The sequence below is a fragment of the Aythya marila genome, assembly GCF_965140915.1.
Source record: "Aythya marila genome assembly, chromosome: 2".
NCBI lineage: Eukaryota > Metazoa > Chordata > Aves > Anseriformes > Anatidae > Aythya > Aythya marila.
This window is the reverse complement of record NC_139043.1, coordinates 86,940,153-86,958,559: the sequence shown is the minus strand read 5'-3', so window position 1 is coordinate 86,958,559 and position 18,407 is coordinate 86,940,153. Positions and strand designations below refer to the sequence as shown.

The following is an 18,407-nucleotide window of genomic DNA, read 5'->3' as shown; positions in this document are numbered from 1 at the left end:
ATTGTTCTGCATTTTTTACCAAACACAAAAGCTTCTAAGAGTATCTGTTACAAGTTTTCTGCTGTGCACCTGTATATTTCATGCAGCCACATTTATCTGCTGGTGACGGAGCCTATTAAAGTGCCAAATAGGGATGGTTTTTAGACAGGCAAAACTCTGCAGTTCTGACTCTGCAAGCATCTAAATGTATGTGTGTGTATGTGTGTGTCTGTGTGTTTAAGGGAACAACACTGAACTCAAAACCTAAGAACTGGTAAGACTCAAAATTATATTCTTGCTGAATATAATTTACACAGAATTTGATCATTCTGATAGCACTACTCACACAGTGACTAGTTTCTCTCTAAAGCTGTGTCTCTAAGTTCATTCCCATGTTTAGTGTCAATAAAATAGAAATCCTAGGCTGTTTAGGCATGTGAAAAATCACCTAATGTGCTACTACACACTAGGAAACCTCCTTCTTTCCCATAGACTACCATATTGCAACTACTTGTTGCTGCCAAGCTGGTGAGACTGCTCCAATACTACTCAGTCCAGGTTTCACAATGTACCTAAATTTCATGCTAACACCCAGACTGTGTGGCCAGACTAAGAGTGAGGCAAATGGAAAAGGTGAAAAACCTGTTCACCTCTAAGGTGCAAAGCACCTCTAGAGAAGCTGTTATTTCTTATTAGCTAAAGCATACTTTGATAGCTGTGTTCTGTCTGCGCTGCACTGTGGAGTACAGTGTGAGGTCCAGAAAGGAAACTTAATCCTGCAAACTCCACCGCCTGTGAACACATACATCTGAAACTATAAGATGGCTTACTGGGTCATACAGGCTAAACCAGGTCACTGCCAGGCAAGTGTGCAGGCTTGGCCTTTAGAAAATAAGTCATTAACTGGTAAACTGGTCAGCAAGCAGAAACAAAATATTGGACCGACCAGTTCATTTGGTTGCCCCTTGTCTCAGCAGTACTGAGAACTTTCCTGGCCACCAGGACACATGCAGCTGGCCTCATCCACAGCTGCATGTTCCCTTTACTGAAAGGTTCCATTGAGTCCCAGAAGAGCTGATGTGAGCCATGGGCTCATGCCTCCAGGGTGACATGCTTCTTGAGTGCTTGTAGAAGAGAACGTTAAAAGTTTCATTTTCTGTTGTCATCTTTTTATCGAATGAATGCACAGTGGCTGTTAGCAGCACAGGACTGTGGCATGCTGCGGCAAACCTTCCCAGCAAGTCTTGTGAAATTTGTTTCTGCTGATGCAAATGTGCTACTTGCTAGAGCTCCACGTTGCTATCTGATGAACTCCCATCCCAGGCCCGAACATGAAAAACGCAACCCACAGCCCAGAACGTGTGGATCACTGTGTTCTCAGGAAGTATGCAAGTAACATAACTATCTGTGCTCTGTCTCACTGAGGGTAAAAGAGAGGGGTGAAAAAACAACAAACATTGTATGGCAAACAGCAGTCCTCACTGAGGAAGGCTTGAGGCTGCATTTTGCTCAACCAGCCTAGCCCTTGTGAGGAGGGGTCATGTTCTCCCCAAAACGTGCATAAGGAGATTCCCTGAACATCATTTGCTTTCTGGGATGGGAGAGTGGAAGGGTCCATCACTACATCTGTTACAGTTGTTCTTTTAATCGTGCTTTCATACTCATTTGCTCAATTAGCTACTGAAACATCTCTAAGAAAGTTATTGAGTTAGGCATGCATCAGCTTTTAGTGGAAAGCTGTATCTCAAACAAGAGATAAGAGATACTATATCAGCTTTTTCCATGTAATTGTTTCAACATGTCAGTCTATCCTTCTGTTGTGAGGACCAGATGTCTCCCAAAGCTTCACTGTGCAAAGCTAAATTTAGGACTGTAAAAGAATCTTCTGAGGAAACCACTTCATCAGCTTAGTCCTCACTCTCCATTACAGACTCTGTCTGATGGACACTGGTGGAAATTAAGTGAATAAAATATCTTAACAAGTGAATGAACAGCACTTAAACTGATGCCAACCAGAGGTGACTGAACTGGTGAATGACTATTCACATCAGGAGAGCTTGCAGGGCTTGAGGGGGTTTATGGGGACAGGGCTCTGTACTTTGCCTTTTCCTCAGAGAGGAAGCCCAGGAAAACTCCTTGGCCTCTTCTCAGGAGAGATGAGGAGCCCTCTGTCTCTTGGAGCAACGTTACCTGCAGGAAACTCTCTCCCAGGACTGTGGAGCCTTTGGTTACTTCCCACTGCGTGTCCCCTTGTGAGCATCAGCATGACAGGGCAGCTGCCAGCCTCCTGTCATGACCTCCTGTGCTGCAAGGAGACAACCCCAAAAGCCTATGTATGCCTTCACCTGCTGAGCCAGGAGCACAGTATGGAAAGACGAAAAGCCACCTCCTTCATCTTAACCTCACTGGGCTCAGCCGTGTTGTGCACATGCTCTGCAGGGCACCACCTGCAAGGCGAGGAGCGGAGAGAAAAGATGAAGATGGAGCACGACTCTCCCTCTCCTCTTCCCAGCTCCTCCTTTCTTCATTAACTTCTTGGTGGCCCAAAACATTCACCTCCACAGTAGAGAGGCTCCTAGGCTCTATAGAGACTGCAAAAGCCACAATGGGTACAAAAGTATCTTCCTCAGCTGCTGCCCACTTCCCGAGTGGAATTTACACTTGGGTTTCTTACAGGGATACAGACAAGTTAGTAGGAACTAACATATTCCTCTTTTTTTGTTACATGCATTTATTTTTTTTTTTCAGAGTGTATGTTTGATATTTTTTTTTCATTTTCCCTGTAAAAAGAATGAAAAGCTCAGCTTTCAGGAGAAATGCTCTTTTGTGTACGTGTGCTCTCTCAGTTTTTTACACACATACATACACACAGGAGAATTTGGCTTTGCGGGCACAAAATTATGAGTGCAGACAGACAAATCTTTGTACATACATGTGTGCATGCCCTTTCACATGTAAAAGAGAGAAAGTGGAATAAATGCCTCCCTTTGGCTGGAAAATACACAGTAATTTCAAACTACAAAGGGATTATGAAAGAAGCAATGAATTACAAAAAATTGTAGGAATGAAAAATATTTTTGCACTGTCTCTTTAACACAAAGGGCTAAATCGTGTATTGTATAAATCAGTCTCTCTCAGCACAGAGGAAAAGAGCTTATTAGCAATGGTTACAGTGTATAGCAAATGTACAGACTCATTAATGTGTAATTACAGAACAAACAATATGAGACTTCTCAAGACTGTTTTGCAGGGAGAAAAAAAATCCACTTAACACTGCAATAAGCCCATGATAGCATACCAATTCTACTAGGATCTACTAGCAACAAAGGGTAAGATTAAACAAATGTGTTGCTACCAGAGGTAATGCCTCATTACCATTACTCATTCCTTGTCTTTTGCACGTGTTAGGCTCCAAAGCCACTGAAGTTTTCCGCTAGCACATTATCATTTCTCATTTTTATTTCTACTTGCCGTTATGTGGACAAATGGGAAGGAAGCTCAACCTCTTGCCAGAAAAGTCTAGTTCCTAAATGACTTCTAGATAAATTGTTGTAGATTCACACCTGCAGTAGGACAAAGTCCCAGCAAGCACGCTGGCCCACAGGACTTCCCTACCTCCCCTCCAGCTTTTAGCAATGTGAGGTGGCAGTTACAGAATTATTTGGGCTCAGGAAGGAAAACTGAGTAGTCGTAATTCAAAAAGGATGGTGCCTCTGTAGCAAAGTCATTTTGATGTTGAGGGGATATTTTCAGCTCTTTGCTCATGGCTTCAGCCAGGGGAAACCAGTGCTGAGCACTTCCATACTGGCAAGACAATGAGCAGGGAAGCAGGGGGAACAACTGGGTGGTTTGCTCAGAAGAAACAGTGAAATTCACAGCCCAAACTGTAAATCCAGCCTGCTGGTGGGTTGGGAGGGATCACGGACAATTTGACACTTTCCTTGGCCACCTAGGTGTTTCTTTCCATTTGTGAATCTTGGCACAAAAGGCGTGCAGCAGGTCTCAGTCTGTCCCACTGACCCCACAGTATGGCTAATCAATTTTTTTTGTGGCAAGTTCTTTATGTGCATGTGTGCATGTGTTGGTCTCCCCTGAAAAGAAATTCTCATATGGAAAGACCTGGGAAGATATCTCCAAAACACAGATGCAGCATGAGGGAGGCAGAAATGGCAGGGTTCCCTAGCTGGCAGGAGCCATTTCAGTGCTAGTGAAACCATCCCACTTCAACACCAACCACTGCCACCACTTCCGAATGTTGCAACACATATTCAGAGCAGGAAAAAATAGGCTCAGAACTCAGTCCATGTAATGCTGAGGTGCACAGTACTGTGAATGAGAAGGGACTGATCTCCTCCCCAAAATACCCTAAGCCGTCATTAAAAATCACAACACAAAGCTCTCAGCTCAGACAAAAAAAAAAAAAAAAAAAAAAAAAACCACCAAAGATTCAGGAAGTTCAAATCCATAGTGGGGATGCTGGCTGATCACAGTTTCTTAAAAGCACAGGATGCTTTTAAGTGATGAAATATGGAGAATGAATATTTCCTCTTCTATTAATTGCAAAACAAGCTGGAAGTGTCACCAACCCACTAGTTAAAACCCACCTTTCCTTTGCACTAAACATTTCTGTTACATTACTTAATCAGCAAGGAGGGTTAAAATCATGTGCAGATGCTGTGTTATATGAAGGACTAAACAATCCCTTTTAGACCTCTCATTTTTATTTTTATTTTTTTTTTATAGGAGGGATCAGAAAGCAAGCAAGTTCTTACGTTGTTCTATAAAATAATCTAGAAGTTACTGAAAACTCTGGTGAGAGTTACTTCTTCCTCAGAAGTTACATTTCCAGGGTAAAAAAACAAACCAAAACAAAAACAGGCTTATGTGAAAGTTCTCCTTACTCTTTAGTACAGGGGATACTTGGTACTTTATTTTTTTCTTTTTTTTTTTTTTTTTTTTTTTTGTTAATTTTTATTTTATTTTTCTTTTCAACATCAAACTAATTTGTAGCTTGGAACAGTGGAAGTCAACTCATTCAGCTGTTTCTCCACCTTTGTTATATTTATTAAAATTCCCAAATTAGATACTTTCAGACTATCTTCAGGGGAGGGGAAACAGGGGAAATGGAAGGTGAAAACCAAAGAGCAAAACATGGAGTTTTACTTTCATTTCTGGAGCAGCCTTCTTCTGGTTTTAAACTGGCAGTAATTCTGTGTTATCTCTGCATTTACTAATCCTCTACAAATCTTCAATGGGATTCTTAATTCCACTTTTAGATATGAATTTTGGCATGTTACAGTTGAAATTTAATTGACATCAAAGGAGCAGGTGTTACTTCCAAAAATCCCATTTGGTGCCTGTGGTGCTCCTATGGCTGATGGTGGAAGGATAGATTAGACACCTTCTTGGGATCTTATGCCTATAACTTAGACACCTAAGAGTGTTTTTTGAGAAACATGTCCCCAGTGAATAGAAGAACTAGGCACTACCTCCAACTTAAAAATGTGTAAAAAACAGGGAAAGAGAAACACACACCAAATTGATTACTTTTCTAGGATACACACTTTTACAATGCTGAATTCACCTATTTAGGAGGGTGGGAACAGCAGAAAGTGTCTCAAATTGCATGTTGTAGGTCTAACCTGCTCTTGGGCTGCTGCTCTGCTGGCTTGCTTATTCAGGAAGGCAGCTGGATGACGCAAGATAATTTCCAACAAGTCGTCTCTGGGGACAAAAAGCCTGGGGTCCCAGCTGCTTCACATTTGCAGTTCAGCTTGCTGTGGTCACACTTCTTCCCCATAAATGACACATTGAGAGAGAGCCTGTGCTGGCTGCTATGCTGCTATGGCATTCCTACCCTACTGCAGATGTGGCAATGTGTTTTTTTGTTTTTTTTTTTCTGGAGACACCATCTTTTGAGGCTTCAAGCAGTCTCACCTAGTGAGCTCAGTGAGAATGGTTCAGGGACAAACCTCTGCCCTGCTGCAATAAGGGGTGTTGGTTCCTGGCTTTAGGACTACAGCTCCAGAAGGGAGATCCCTCCATGAAAGGGTTTGTTCTACACTGCAGAACTGTGGTAGGACAGGAATGCTGCAAATCTCTAATGCAGGGATGCAGCCACGGGGACACTTCATTTGCACGTTTTGCTGTGGGACAGTGCTTGGGAGGCTTGCACTTTGGGGAAGGCATGCCTCTGCAGGTCAGCTGCAGCCAGAAACAGCCTCCTCCCTGCGAGGCACCACAGCAAGAGCTGAAATTACAGAAATGTGAGGAGAGTTTGAACTAAATCAAAACAGAAGCTTGTTCCAAAACAGTGCCTCTGTGGAGGCAGGTGGCTCTTATGCTGTGCCTCAGCCCAGCAGTTAACCTTTCCACTTGGGGTAGGCTCCTGAGGAGCACTCGGGTTGAACGAGAAGTTGCTCAAGACGAAAAGCAAGCAAACCTACAAAAAAGAGTAAACAAGAAATAGTACGAAATAGAGGGATGGGTGGTGCTGGGAGGTCCATCCAGATTCATGGTGCAGTCATTCCCCTAAAATAACCTGAGGCTTAGCAAACTGCAGTTAAAGAGGTCCTCCTCAGCTTAAAATATGCCCCACTTCCAGCCAAAGCCCTGTGCTTCTGAGTCGTGCTGCAGCCACGGCTGAGATCCTGCTAGATAATTTTAACTCCCGAGCTAGAAAGGGGCTTATCTCTGAGGCACATCTCTTTTGCTGAGATAAAGACAACTTCCTCTAACTGCAGATTAGATCAGCAGGCTCAGTATCCGTACTTAAAAGCCACACTGCTAAACATACTGCATGTCTCCAGTTCAAACGATGCTCGCTGCTTTCTCAACAGTGAAGAAATACAACTTTCATGGCTTTGAGGCTCTCCCTGCCTTTTGCACTGATCTGCCCCTCTGAAACCCAGCAGGCACTCATGGAATTGGCTGCAGCTCCACAAACTACTCAGCTGTGGAGAAATAGGGAAAAATAGGTAGCTCCATCACCTGCTGCGACATTATGTTGCCACACAGTGGCAACAGAAGCCACGCTTCTACCAAAGGGGCGAGGAGCGGAAAAACTCCTTGCAAAATGAATTGAAAATTGTTGGAAAGTGCAACCATTTTTTTTTTTTTCCTAGGATCAGTTCTGTTCTGAAGGATTTGATTTTATCATGTGCTCTGGTTTTACAAGGTTTTACAAAGTTTTATGTGACAGGTTACACAGCGGTCTGGCTGTGCTTTGCATGGATTGAGTTAATTGAGCTACTAGAGTGCACACACACTAGGACTATGGAAGTTCTCCTCATGGGCCCTTCAAAAAACTACCTGCAAGTTGGTTTTCAAAATGTTCAGCCTCCACCATTGCAGCAAGCATTTTTAAATTTGACAAAGGAATTTGCTTTCAATAAGAGGTCTGTTTTTTCACTGGCCTTTTGAAAATCCATGCGATTTTGCTAAGCTTTAAGTCATGACGTTGGGCAGAGCTTGGCTCTGGTAGCGTGGTGAATACCTCAGCTTTCCTATGGCCCCATCTACCTGTATATTCTGCACCTCACTCTAACAGATTGTTTCACACTTTGCACAAGCATAACATATCTTTGAAGACTGACATACACTGTACACCACATACAGCATATATAAGGACATTCCTGAAACCTGTCATGTGCCTTCTCCCACTAGACCACTCCATCCTCCTCTATGCAAATTCCCAGAGGAATTTTGCATACAACTTGAAAATAATCCTGACAAAAGTATCTCCTGTGTTCCCCTTCTGGGAACACAGACCCCAACAGAATCTCAGAGCTCGCAAGTGGGGGACTTGTTTGGGGCTAGAATTAGGGGCTTCAGACCAAGCGAGAGGGGAGATTCCCAACTTCCCTATTTCGAAAAGTTCCTAAAATATTTCACTTACAAGTTTTTCAATTCCTTAAGAAGTCTCCTCAGTTGGACTTTCAAGCCCTGTTTCATTGTGGAGGGTTATGTGAGTACTCTAAAGACAATTCTTAAAGCTCCCTGAAACATCTGGAAACAAATTTTCTCTCTGCTCTCAGGGCTGGTAGAACCACATTAAATAAGGTTTCATCACCAATTACTTACAAAGGCTAATTGGCTTCTGTTGAAAAGATATGAAAAGGTTCATACCTTTGAACAACAGAGATATACATCTGAAATCTGAGCAGGCAAAACATGTTACATGGCCCTCCCAGTTATGTTAGCTCTCTGAATAACAACATATCCACGTGCATACATGTCACATGCATTTTATTACTCACACACAACATACTACCATCAGAGCAATTGAACTCCTACAGGAGGAGCGTTTTGGCTCTGGCAGTCTTTTTCCTCAACCCCTTTCCCTGCCCTACAAGAGTGCCAGGGCAGCAGCGAGCCAGACCTGTCTCAAGCAGCGGGACTGATTTTGCAAGCCGGGGTGGGGCACTTCCCCTTTTGGCTTTTCTCCCTTCTCCCCTCCGCCTGCAGCCTTTCCACACTTTTGCTCTGCCTCCACCCAGCTCTGCATGGGTTGCAGCAGTTTGATGTAATGGCACGCTGCTGTGGTTGGCCTGGCGGCCCCTCAGCTCTCCTCGTGTCCTGGCTCTCGAGCGCCTGAGCTCCTTTTAAGGAAATAAAGCACTTCTGTCCGTTGTCCCATGTTTTAACACAGCTTTGTGAGATGAGGTCTCCCCACTACCCCTTCTCATAAAGAAGAATATCTGTATGCGTTGTATATTTCAGGCCCATAAAGTAATCCACGACTAAGGTATGATCACTTTTTTTCAGAGAAAAACCCATGAATTAGGTGTTGGAAGTCTAAATGGTCATCTTCAGCATCAGGCAGCTGCCAGTACAGAAACGCTGAGCCCCTGAGCCCACAGTCTCTTCCTAAAGCCATTGAAACTGTGAGATGACTTTGTGTTTTTCACCCATGGCCAGCTATAGTATGGGCAGTTAATGATAAAGAAATGCTCTAGTTGCCTTTTTAGGCACTACCACTGCTACAAGTGGCTTTTTTCTGTGAGAGGCAGGGCCTGACCTACAGCTCACTGAATCATTAGCTTCCTACACATGGCTTGAATTAGGATGCAGTCCCCATGCAGAAACAGTCCTAAATTGCAACCGTCTACCACACACAGGATGTTCAGTACTGATTATCCACAAAAGGTGCACGCAACATTTAACTTGAAACTTGAACGGAGGCAGTAAAAATCATCAGAAGATACTTCAAATCAGCTTCTGTGTTACAGGTTAGCATGGGAAATATGGCAGCCCTTCTAAAATAGGCTACAAAGCACTAATTTTTAATGAAATGGAATTTCAGTGGCATATGTACTTCCAAATAACTTAGATTAGAAGTTCCAAAAGTATTTAGGAACTTCATGGACCAATATGGATGGTGAAAGAGAGTCTCTTGTGCCTTAAATTTCCATCTCTTTGCTTGCCTGAAAGTGTTCGCAGTGTTTTCTAGAACAACTAAGTCCTGCAATGTAGAGCAGGTGGGTGAGCAGATTAAAATAAATAAATAAATAAAAAGCCATATGGACCAGATCAGCCTGAGAAGGAAATCTGGGGTGGAGAAGAAGACAAAGAAGGGTGAAGACTTAGTGGTCAGAGCAGCAGAAATAAAATTTGCTCAACACGTGACGGCATTCTGGGATTTGTAACATTAAAAAGATAGCAAGCTCATGAAGGAAATGAAGAGATGTTGCAGTAACCAGGACACGTTTTTTTTTTTTTTTTTTTTTTTTTTTTTTTAACATGCTTCAGCTTTTACGTCAAGCTGTTGACGACTTCCACAAATGATCTTTTCACACCCATTTATTTTTGCATCGGTCAGAAGCAACCCATTGCTTGAGTTCCTCTGTCTGAGAATACAACTCAGAGCATACATTTCACAAACATCTGAACATCTCCCTTTGAAATGTGTACCCTCTCTAGTCATTTTAATTGAGACACTCAGAAACTGAGGGCACCAATGAAAATCTGGCAGGTGAATTTAATACTTTAATTTATGAAGTCTACTTCACCTTCACTCAGAGGGGGAAAGATGTTTCAAATGGTTCTTTCTAACAGGTCTATAGCACCAAGTTCAAATCTCAGCCTAGAGTTTGAAGAAGAAAGAAAGGAGACTTTTAAAAATATACAAAGGAGCTAGAGCCTATCTTTCTCTTCTAAAAATAACTTATTTCCCCTAATCTTTGACCTTTAAAATGCTAAATTGATGAAGAAGGTAATTAAACTTTTGACACCGGGGTTAAAGGTTTCATGAAGTGTTACTACAAATCTGAGTAAGCAAACGGTCATTTGAACATTTCTATCTCACAGGCTGATTAAAATTAACAACAGATTTCTCACCTTATTTTAGTAAGATGCGGTAAATAGTTGCTCTCTTAATTTAAGAAAATTGCAATTTCCATTGTCACATCTATAACACTACATGTACAAAAAGTTCTCCAGAGCCCAGTGGCTCTCTTTGATAAATGCCTGACTCAAATTAACATTCCTCAGTGCATGCAGTGAGGGCAGCTGATCTTTCAGGGTGCCACGGATCAAGTAGAATGCACATGCAGTAAAGTGCACAGGGGATTCCCTCGTCATGACAGAAGCAGATGGAACATTAGGAAAGTCATATAGAGAAAAAGTGTTGCCTGGTTGTATCTGCTCATGTGCATTGCCTGTCGGTTATCATAGACCACAGTCTATCTCCCAGATGTAAGATATATATAACATCACTGGTTCTTTACAACCTGCTTATCTACCAAACTACATTTTCAGAGCATCCTTTTCTACCTAAGTTTTGTCATAAATAGAGGTGAGAAACAGATCCTAGAACTTAGAGATGACAGCAATGAACTGAACGCTAAGCCTGCCTATGCTGCCAGACCAACATAAGAAAATGGTCCCCTTCATCCCTAGTAGATCTATGGGATCATATAAGCCAAACACCCCTCTTAAGGCATTGCTTTATCACTAACAGACTGATCTGAAAATGATCCAGAATGTGCAGAACAATCATTCAGATCATGACACATTTGGTGCATGTGTTCAGATCTTTTTTTTTTTTTTTTTTTTTTGAATAAGGGGAATATGTATATATTTTTAAAAAGTATACTCTTTCAAAAAGTCAGGTTAGGGCTAGAAAAGGAAGCAGACAAGGCGAAAGTATGAGCACTTTTACAGAAAAGACAAACATGGCAGAAGTTGGAGTTGAAACCTACAGTTAAGATTATCTGTAAAACAGAATGCTATGAATTGTCTTTCTGTCTGTTGGCTATGGTAAACACCTCTCTATAAAATGTATTCTATTCTTCTAAACCAAAGCACTACAGCTAGAGAAAGTGGCTGTAGAAAAAAAATGTTGAAGTCAGGACAAGTAAAATCTGTTTTATTGCTGAGTGCACAAAGTTAAACTAAAGAGAACAACAGATGGAATTTGTATTTCAGACATCAAAAATAACATTTTCTCCTTCATTTATTACAGTAACTTTTAATATGTGCTTATATTGATAAATAATTGAACTACTGGGAAAATCATTACATCATCAGCAAACATAAATTTCATCATTGCTGATTCTGTGTGATATTTGTGAGGTGAAGTATATTCAATACATACAAAATCCTGTGTGATTATTCAGTTTTAGACAAGGGACTTTTAAAAGTATTATTCTTCTTTATTGAGTCTGGAATATTTTGTAGGATTTTGTTACCGTGGGAGAAAGGAGGCTTAACTTGTTTTACTGAGTTAACAGACAAGCAGTAAAGGCAGGATTTTGTCTAAAGAGCTACAGATTGAGGAAAAAAAAAAAAAAAAAAAAAAAAGCACTAGTTAAGCAATCAGTTTATTAAAATGCTTTCTTGAAAATTAACTATGTTTGTTAGGTGAATGTAGGAGCTGAATTTTACATGCACATTTTTGGGAAGAGGGGATCAAATGGTCAAGTGAAGCTGCAAAAGATGCTCTATTACCTACTAGCTAGTGCTGGCGTTTGGAAGTAGACTGTATTCCTAATGCTGACACCATCCTGCTGTATTATCTTGGCTTGGTTATTTTGACTTCTCAATCTCCCATTATACCTACCATCCTTTACTGGACTTCCTTAGACTATAAACATTAAAAGGCAACAGTCTCCCACCCTGATCCTCATTCTTACAATGGGAATGTAAAAATAAAAATGAAGAGTGGTATTTTTTATTTGCAGATAAACATATTTTGATAGACACTCCTGTCCTTAAATATTTTTTATCGTATAGGGCACTGATCAAAGCATTCTGGTATGCTGGGAGTCATTGTGATTTATTTATTTATTTATTTTCCCCTCCTGGCAAATAAGCATCACGCTCAAGTAATACTGTAAATTATTTTTTTAGCAGCCTACATGTGAGCTGATGCATCCAGCACTCAGCAGCATCACTAGTCCTTCTTGCAGACCTTGGGATTCCTAAAAAGAATCAAAATTTTGCAAAATCATCTCTTGAAAATAATCTTAATCCAATAGGCTATTGATGGTGGACTTTTACCTAGAAGAACAAAATTTGAATGTATTTTAAAGTTCTTCCAGGTTAAAAATGCAAGGAAAAATGAAGATCAGATGGCAGAATCTGAAACACAAATAATGTATGTTTTCTACTATGACATTTCAGGAAAAATCTTAATAGCAGTTAACATTCAAAATAGCATTCAAATAATAATAAAAATATCTGAGAGTCTCCTGAATTTGTATCAAATCTGAGTTCAGGTAGTTTTGACCCGGTACCACATATTTCTTTCCATTTCCTACACAGAATGAAAACAGTCTTTCCTGGGGGGAATTTCATGCAATCAGTCATGCTTTAGAAATAAGATAAATAGTTGGATCTTTTTAACTTCTCTGCAGATGAAAAGGCTTGGTGTCCTTCAAAATGCCTTTCCCCAAGAGACGATTGCACAAAACACACTAAGCACCTGAGTAATCCTTTGCTGAACGAGATGAAAAAGCACAGGACCTACTTGTATACCAGCATGCTACAAAGGACTTTAACATTATACTGCGTAATACTTCCCATCAGAGTGGACTAGTCATCTTACCCAAGACTCTTTCATTCTTAGCACTCTGTTGTCCTCCAGTACTAGTTGAAAGGTCCTCTGGTACAGGCATAGGTTCATCTGCATCATCTGGGACATCACTAATTGGAGGACTTTCCTTTCCTAGTAGTGAAGAAAGCAGCATCAGTGAGTCATCAGAATAGCCTCATTTTCAAATAATACCATAAGAGGAACCACAAACCAAATAAAACTTAACAAAAAAGAAGTTGTCAATTAATAACGCTACTAAAAGTATGACATTCTTCAGGACCAAAACCTGCTGTCTTGCAGAGAAAGCTTCATTAGAATACAGAGGAATTGTATCTGTGAGATGAATGTGTGGCCATTGTTTCTTCCAAATTTACCGAAGTCTGGATACATGGTTACAAATCTTAACCTTTTGTGTGTTCATAGCACACAGATGCTTTTCAGCTGCTGTGCTCAGAAGATCCAGTTCAGCCAACATAGACTGACAGAGCATAAAGGGTATAAAATAGTCTTTGTTTTAAATACTCTTCTTTCTTCTGCAAAAGCTTCTTGAGAGCATGTCATTTTTTTTTCTTCAAAAACATAATGAAGTCTAACCCACAAGTATTCTGAGGCTCTAACAGAACTACCCAAAGAATAAAATTTTATCTTCAGCTAAAAATTCAACTAAATCTTCAGCAAGGTTCACTAATACCCACAGATCAAGCTTTGGCTGGTCCTTGTACCCACAAGTAATTAAGTGCCTGCAGCTCCTGGGACCTCCTAAAAACATGTACAATTAGGAGGGGTCAGTCAAAGCATGACTTCAAGGGTTCACTTATTTGTAGATAGGAAACAAACCCCAGTATCCTTCATACACAAGGTTTTGCAGAACAAACCAGTCTAGTGCTTTAGCCTATTTTAAATATAATGGAACTATTTTAGTGCCAAATGCAATACAGTAAGGAAAATAACTCCTGCTAAGCAGTGCGCTTCCAGGAATAGTTTCTTGGTTAGATCTCAGTCATAGCATACATGTACTGCTCACAGTAATCCCTGTCTTGAAGAACTTCTTTTAAAATTATTTCACATATCTGCTAGCAAAACATGCCATGGAAGCAACTACCAAAAGAATTATTATGCAATTAATTTCCTTGATTATTACAAAGAGACTAGTCTTTGGATTAATAGCAAAGAGTAATAGCCCAGATAAGTATCTGAACTCAGTAATATTGACATAAGACCTTTGTCTCCAAAATGGAGATGTTACCAATTTACAGTAATGCAATCTATTAGACATCCTATGGCTATCAGCACAGCATCAGGGGCAGCAATTTCATGGCACAGAGGCCTAGCCAATTAGTGTTTTTCTAATGAGCATTCCTGCATTAACAAACAAACATTTATTAATTCTGAAATTAGTTCTCAGAAAAGGAAAAAATAAAACAGACTTTGCTTACTTAAGTGATAACAGTCTTTATGGATTTGCTCTAGATGGGACTTGGGAAAAAAAGAAAATGCTTTTCAATCTCCAACCTCCAGGTCAGAGCAAAGCATCATGCTTTCTGAGCTGTTTACTGATCACAGCAGGAAAGCCAGGTAGGTTTAAGTCGTCTTACACAACATTTTGCTCTCTTCCAGGAGCCTGGCAAACTTTGGGCTGCTCCTATCTATGACAGTCCCAGTCATGGCTTCCTCCTCAGGCCAAGGGAAAGGCTGCCCTGCTGTGCAATATCCTCCTGTGCACTGAGGGTCATGCAACTGAAGCCCTCTCACACTGGGATAATCTGCGTTTTCTCATTTGCAGGAGAAGAGTATAGGTGCCTCAAATTCCCACAAGAAATATTGTTAAAAATATGTATTTGTATGTCCTTGAAAGAAGGACAACAAACCACTTTGATCTCTTTGATCCTTAACTGCCTTGAATGACTAATCCTCTAGTGAAGATCAGCTCAAACTATTTGAAAATAGAGTAACAGTGGGGTAAATTTGCTGGTTTGGGTTGTATTCATGCACAAATCTAAGTTTAAATTAATGAAATGAACATTTCTTAATGATGCACCTATCAAACTGTGGAATAATCTCTGAAAAGAGATGGTGGGAGCAGCACTAGGTGAACCATCTAAAACTGTCCAGCCAGAGGACCTGAGGACAGCTAAAGGCCAGGGCTGCGCAGGCAGTGGCACGGACTAGTTGATTTCATAAGGCTTCAGCTTCTGTGCTATGTTCTTCATTGGACAAAGTCACGCCCACCACATGCGAGTGCAACAGCGAGAGTGGATTGTGTAAATGGAAAAGGACTATGAATTTCACAGCAGAGGAAAGTAAAAACATTTATTTATGGGATTTAAGGAACTTAAAGAACTTCCAGAAGCTTTTCTGATGCAAATTCCATGCATGCCGAGCTGAGATATATCTTACAGATAGGAGGCATGGATGAAGAGTGACAGCTGAAATATTCCAGCTTTTACAATTTCTACCCCTCCAAAAAAAAAAAAAAAAAAAAGAAAGAAAGAAAAAAAAAAAGAAAAACAACAACAGAAACCAAAACAAAAACAATCAAAAAATAAATGAAAAAGCAGAAGGTTAATCTGAGGGCAAGAGATAGTCTGGTCAGAACCAGATCTCTTGACACTACATATAGCTTAAGGGCATTTGTTAAAAATAACTGAAAGCCACGTGCAACTTCCAAGGTTCAAAGTATGCTCCCAGTTACCCAAATGGAAGTTGATGCATTGCCTTGCTCTAGATTCAGAAGTACAGTTAACCTAAAAAAGCTGAAGGCTTTTATGGCTACCCATGTGGCTAACCCGTACAAACACACAGTATCAGAGCTCTGAGATAACAAACAGCAAACTAAAACTTTCTTAACATGCAGTTAGGCATCCTAAAATAAGTAGGCAAAGTAGGATGTTTTGAAGACAAGTCAATGCACTCTTTTGGAAAAGAAACCTTTTAGTAGGTCAGTACTTTCACAGTTTATGTTGAACAGTTTGAGTTTACTAAACTGATATGGACCTTCTACATCTTAAATTAATAACCATTTGTCCAGGTGGCATGAATCAGACCAGCCTCACGGACTTGGTGGAGGTCTGGTATGCTTTCCTCTTCACAGGAGACTGCAGCTAAGAAAACTTTACTAAGTAAGTTTGGCTTTACTGACTCATCTCACATCATTTGATTTCTCCATGTTACATATGATAGAGAAATCCCTGCATGCAAAAGGCAGGGTAAAAATAGTTGATTTAAATAGATGCATTTGTTGAGTTCTGTGTTTTGGATTCCAGAGCATGATATTCGTATTTCATGCCTTAACTACATCTAAATTGTTACACCATGATAAGTTCACCACTGCATGGTAATCTTACAGATATGCAATCTCACTAACATCCTTTTGCCAATGAATTTAGAAATGGAAAGGGGGCAAAGGAGGAACAGTTTCCCATTTACTTTCTAACAGGTGTGTCTAGAATAATGACTGATCAAAAGGACAGAGATAAAACATAAGCTAGTGCAAATACTGGCGTAAAGTATTAAAATGTCATATAACAGAGCGAAGTATCATAGAGTTATTCCATTCTTATTTTATATTTTTCTCAAAGACAATAAAGAGGCATAAATTAATCTCTGGAGTTGTTTTTGTCTTATGATTAATATTATTACTTTTATATAGAGCCATGTGAGATACCAAATGAAGAAGACAATTGAGCTGTAGAGCTGAATTTCTATTTCTGGCACTGACACTGACTGATGGTGCCCTTAGCTAAGTCATAAACACAAGTGACTTCAAATGAAGGCTGTGTGACACATTAACCCTGATTTCTACTGAAGCTCTGAAAGACGGCCTTAGATTTTTGAACATTGCCATCTCTGTATGAAAATTTTCACAGAATGGCCTAACCTATCAGTGGTGTCTGGTAAGATCTTCAGTACTTCAGTATTCTCATCTGTGCCCTACCAGTTTAATAAAGATATGAGGAAAGAGAGGAAGGGAATAAAGTACCCAGCCCTGTAATTTATTCCTGTCAAAGTTTGTGTGCCTCGTGGTGCTTTAATATCTCCACTCAGTTCTGGAAGCTCTTCCATTCACATGCCATAACGGTGTTCCTAAAGCTACGGCTGTTGAAAAGAAAGCCAGAACAGGATTTCTTACAGAAATTTAGCTCACTACTCTTTCACAAAGGAATGTTGGATGTATTTAATACCTGAGGGTTGTTTTGTATGGGAATATTGGAACCACTGATGAAGTTAAGCAAGAACAGCAATATTCAGGTTTTCTAGATGACAGTCACAACCCAGTTCATGTTCCATTTTCATTAGCAGAACCTCTGGTCCCAGGTGAATGAAGAGAGTCACGCTGAGACAGCACGCAGGCTCTCAGGTGGTAGAAATCAGCCCAGGATACACTCATTTACGCCTCCCCAGAATCTAGCAAGAATTTCAAATGCAAAACTCTTCTTCCTGCTTTTGCAGAGCATTGGCACGGCCTGTAGGTGCTGGGGGGATCTTTTTATGTTAGATGTGGAAACATTTGCACTGTTTTTTCATCTTCCTTAACTGTTAGGCCCTAGAACTGAGAGAGAAAAAAAGGCAGGAAAAATACTGCTTGTTAAGTGAGATATTATCTGTGTTTTCTGACTCTCTTGTATGGGTGCCGGATACCGTTTGGTTAAATGTATGTCAGCTCTCTCCTCATTTCAGAACTGCAACTGCTTGCCTCATGAAATACCACTTTCAGGAGAAGAATAAAAAGCGTGAACTCTGAGCTGGTCTCACAGTATTTCAGTTCCTCCAGGAGCAAGCAATGCCTGGATTCCCAGACATGGGAATGCCTGCACACACACGGGGTCTGGCTCACTTTTGCAAGTTTCATACTCTAGTAGCCTGGCTCACCCCTGCCACACCTGAGTCAGCTACAGCTGCATAGGGCAAATGGTTATAAAACACTGCCTTTGAGCTGGAAGACTGTTTGTGGAGAACTATTTTATTTCTGGTGGTTAAAAACAAAACAAAACAATCCCCCCCCCACTATATTTTTTGAAAGCACAGCCCAGTGTGCTGGTGAACCAAGTCATCTAATTCCAAAGACTCAGAGTATTCTACATCTGATGAGCATTAGTCACAGAGCAGGAGAAACAAATAGAAGTACTTTTCAACTGGCATGACAATCCCACATTCCTGAAACTGTGCAACTGTCTAACTGGTTCTCAATATAGAGCAGAGCTCCCTCACCATGCAAGGATGCATCCAAGAAGAATGTAGAATCCCAGGAAGAGGACAAGAGAGGAAGAATGCCTTTCTGGATCTGCCAGCCCATGAGAAAGGAGTAATATCCCTGTACCTTCAGGTCCTCTACTTCTAAGGTCTAGTAAGAGCTGATGAAGAGCCAATATCTATGGAAGGTTATCTGACAAAC

At 40.6% G+C, this 18,407-nt stretch overlaps 1 protein-coding gene across 13 annotated transcripts in view; it reads right to left on the bottom strand.

Annotated features, from left to right (window-relative positions):
- The window catches only part of IKZF1 (IKAROS family zinc finger 1), a 73,294-nt gene that overhangs the window by 39,292 nt on the left and 15,595 nt on the right, over positions 1–18,407 (bottom strand). For 12 of the 13 annotated variants that reach the window (XM_082753796.1, XM_082753795.1, XM_082753797.1 and 9 more), the window contains one exon: positions 13,028–13,147. The exons of the other annotated variant lie outside the window; for it this stretch is intronic. In XM_082753796.1, coding sequence (XP_082609922.1) covers positions 13,028–13,147 — 120 coding nt within the window. The remainder of the gene's footprint in view (positions 1–13,027; positions 13,148–18,407) is intronic. 13 annotated transcript variants of the gene reach the window in all.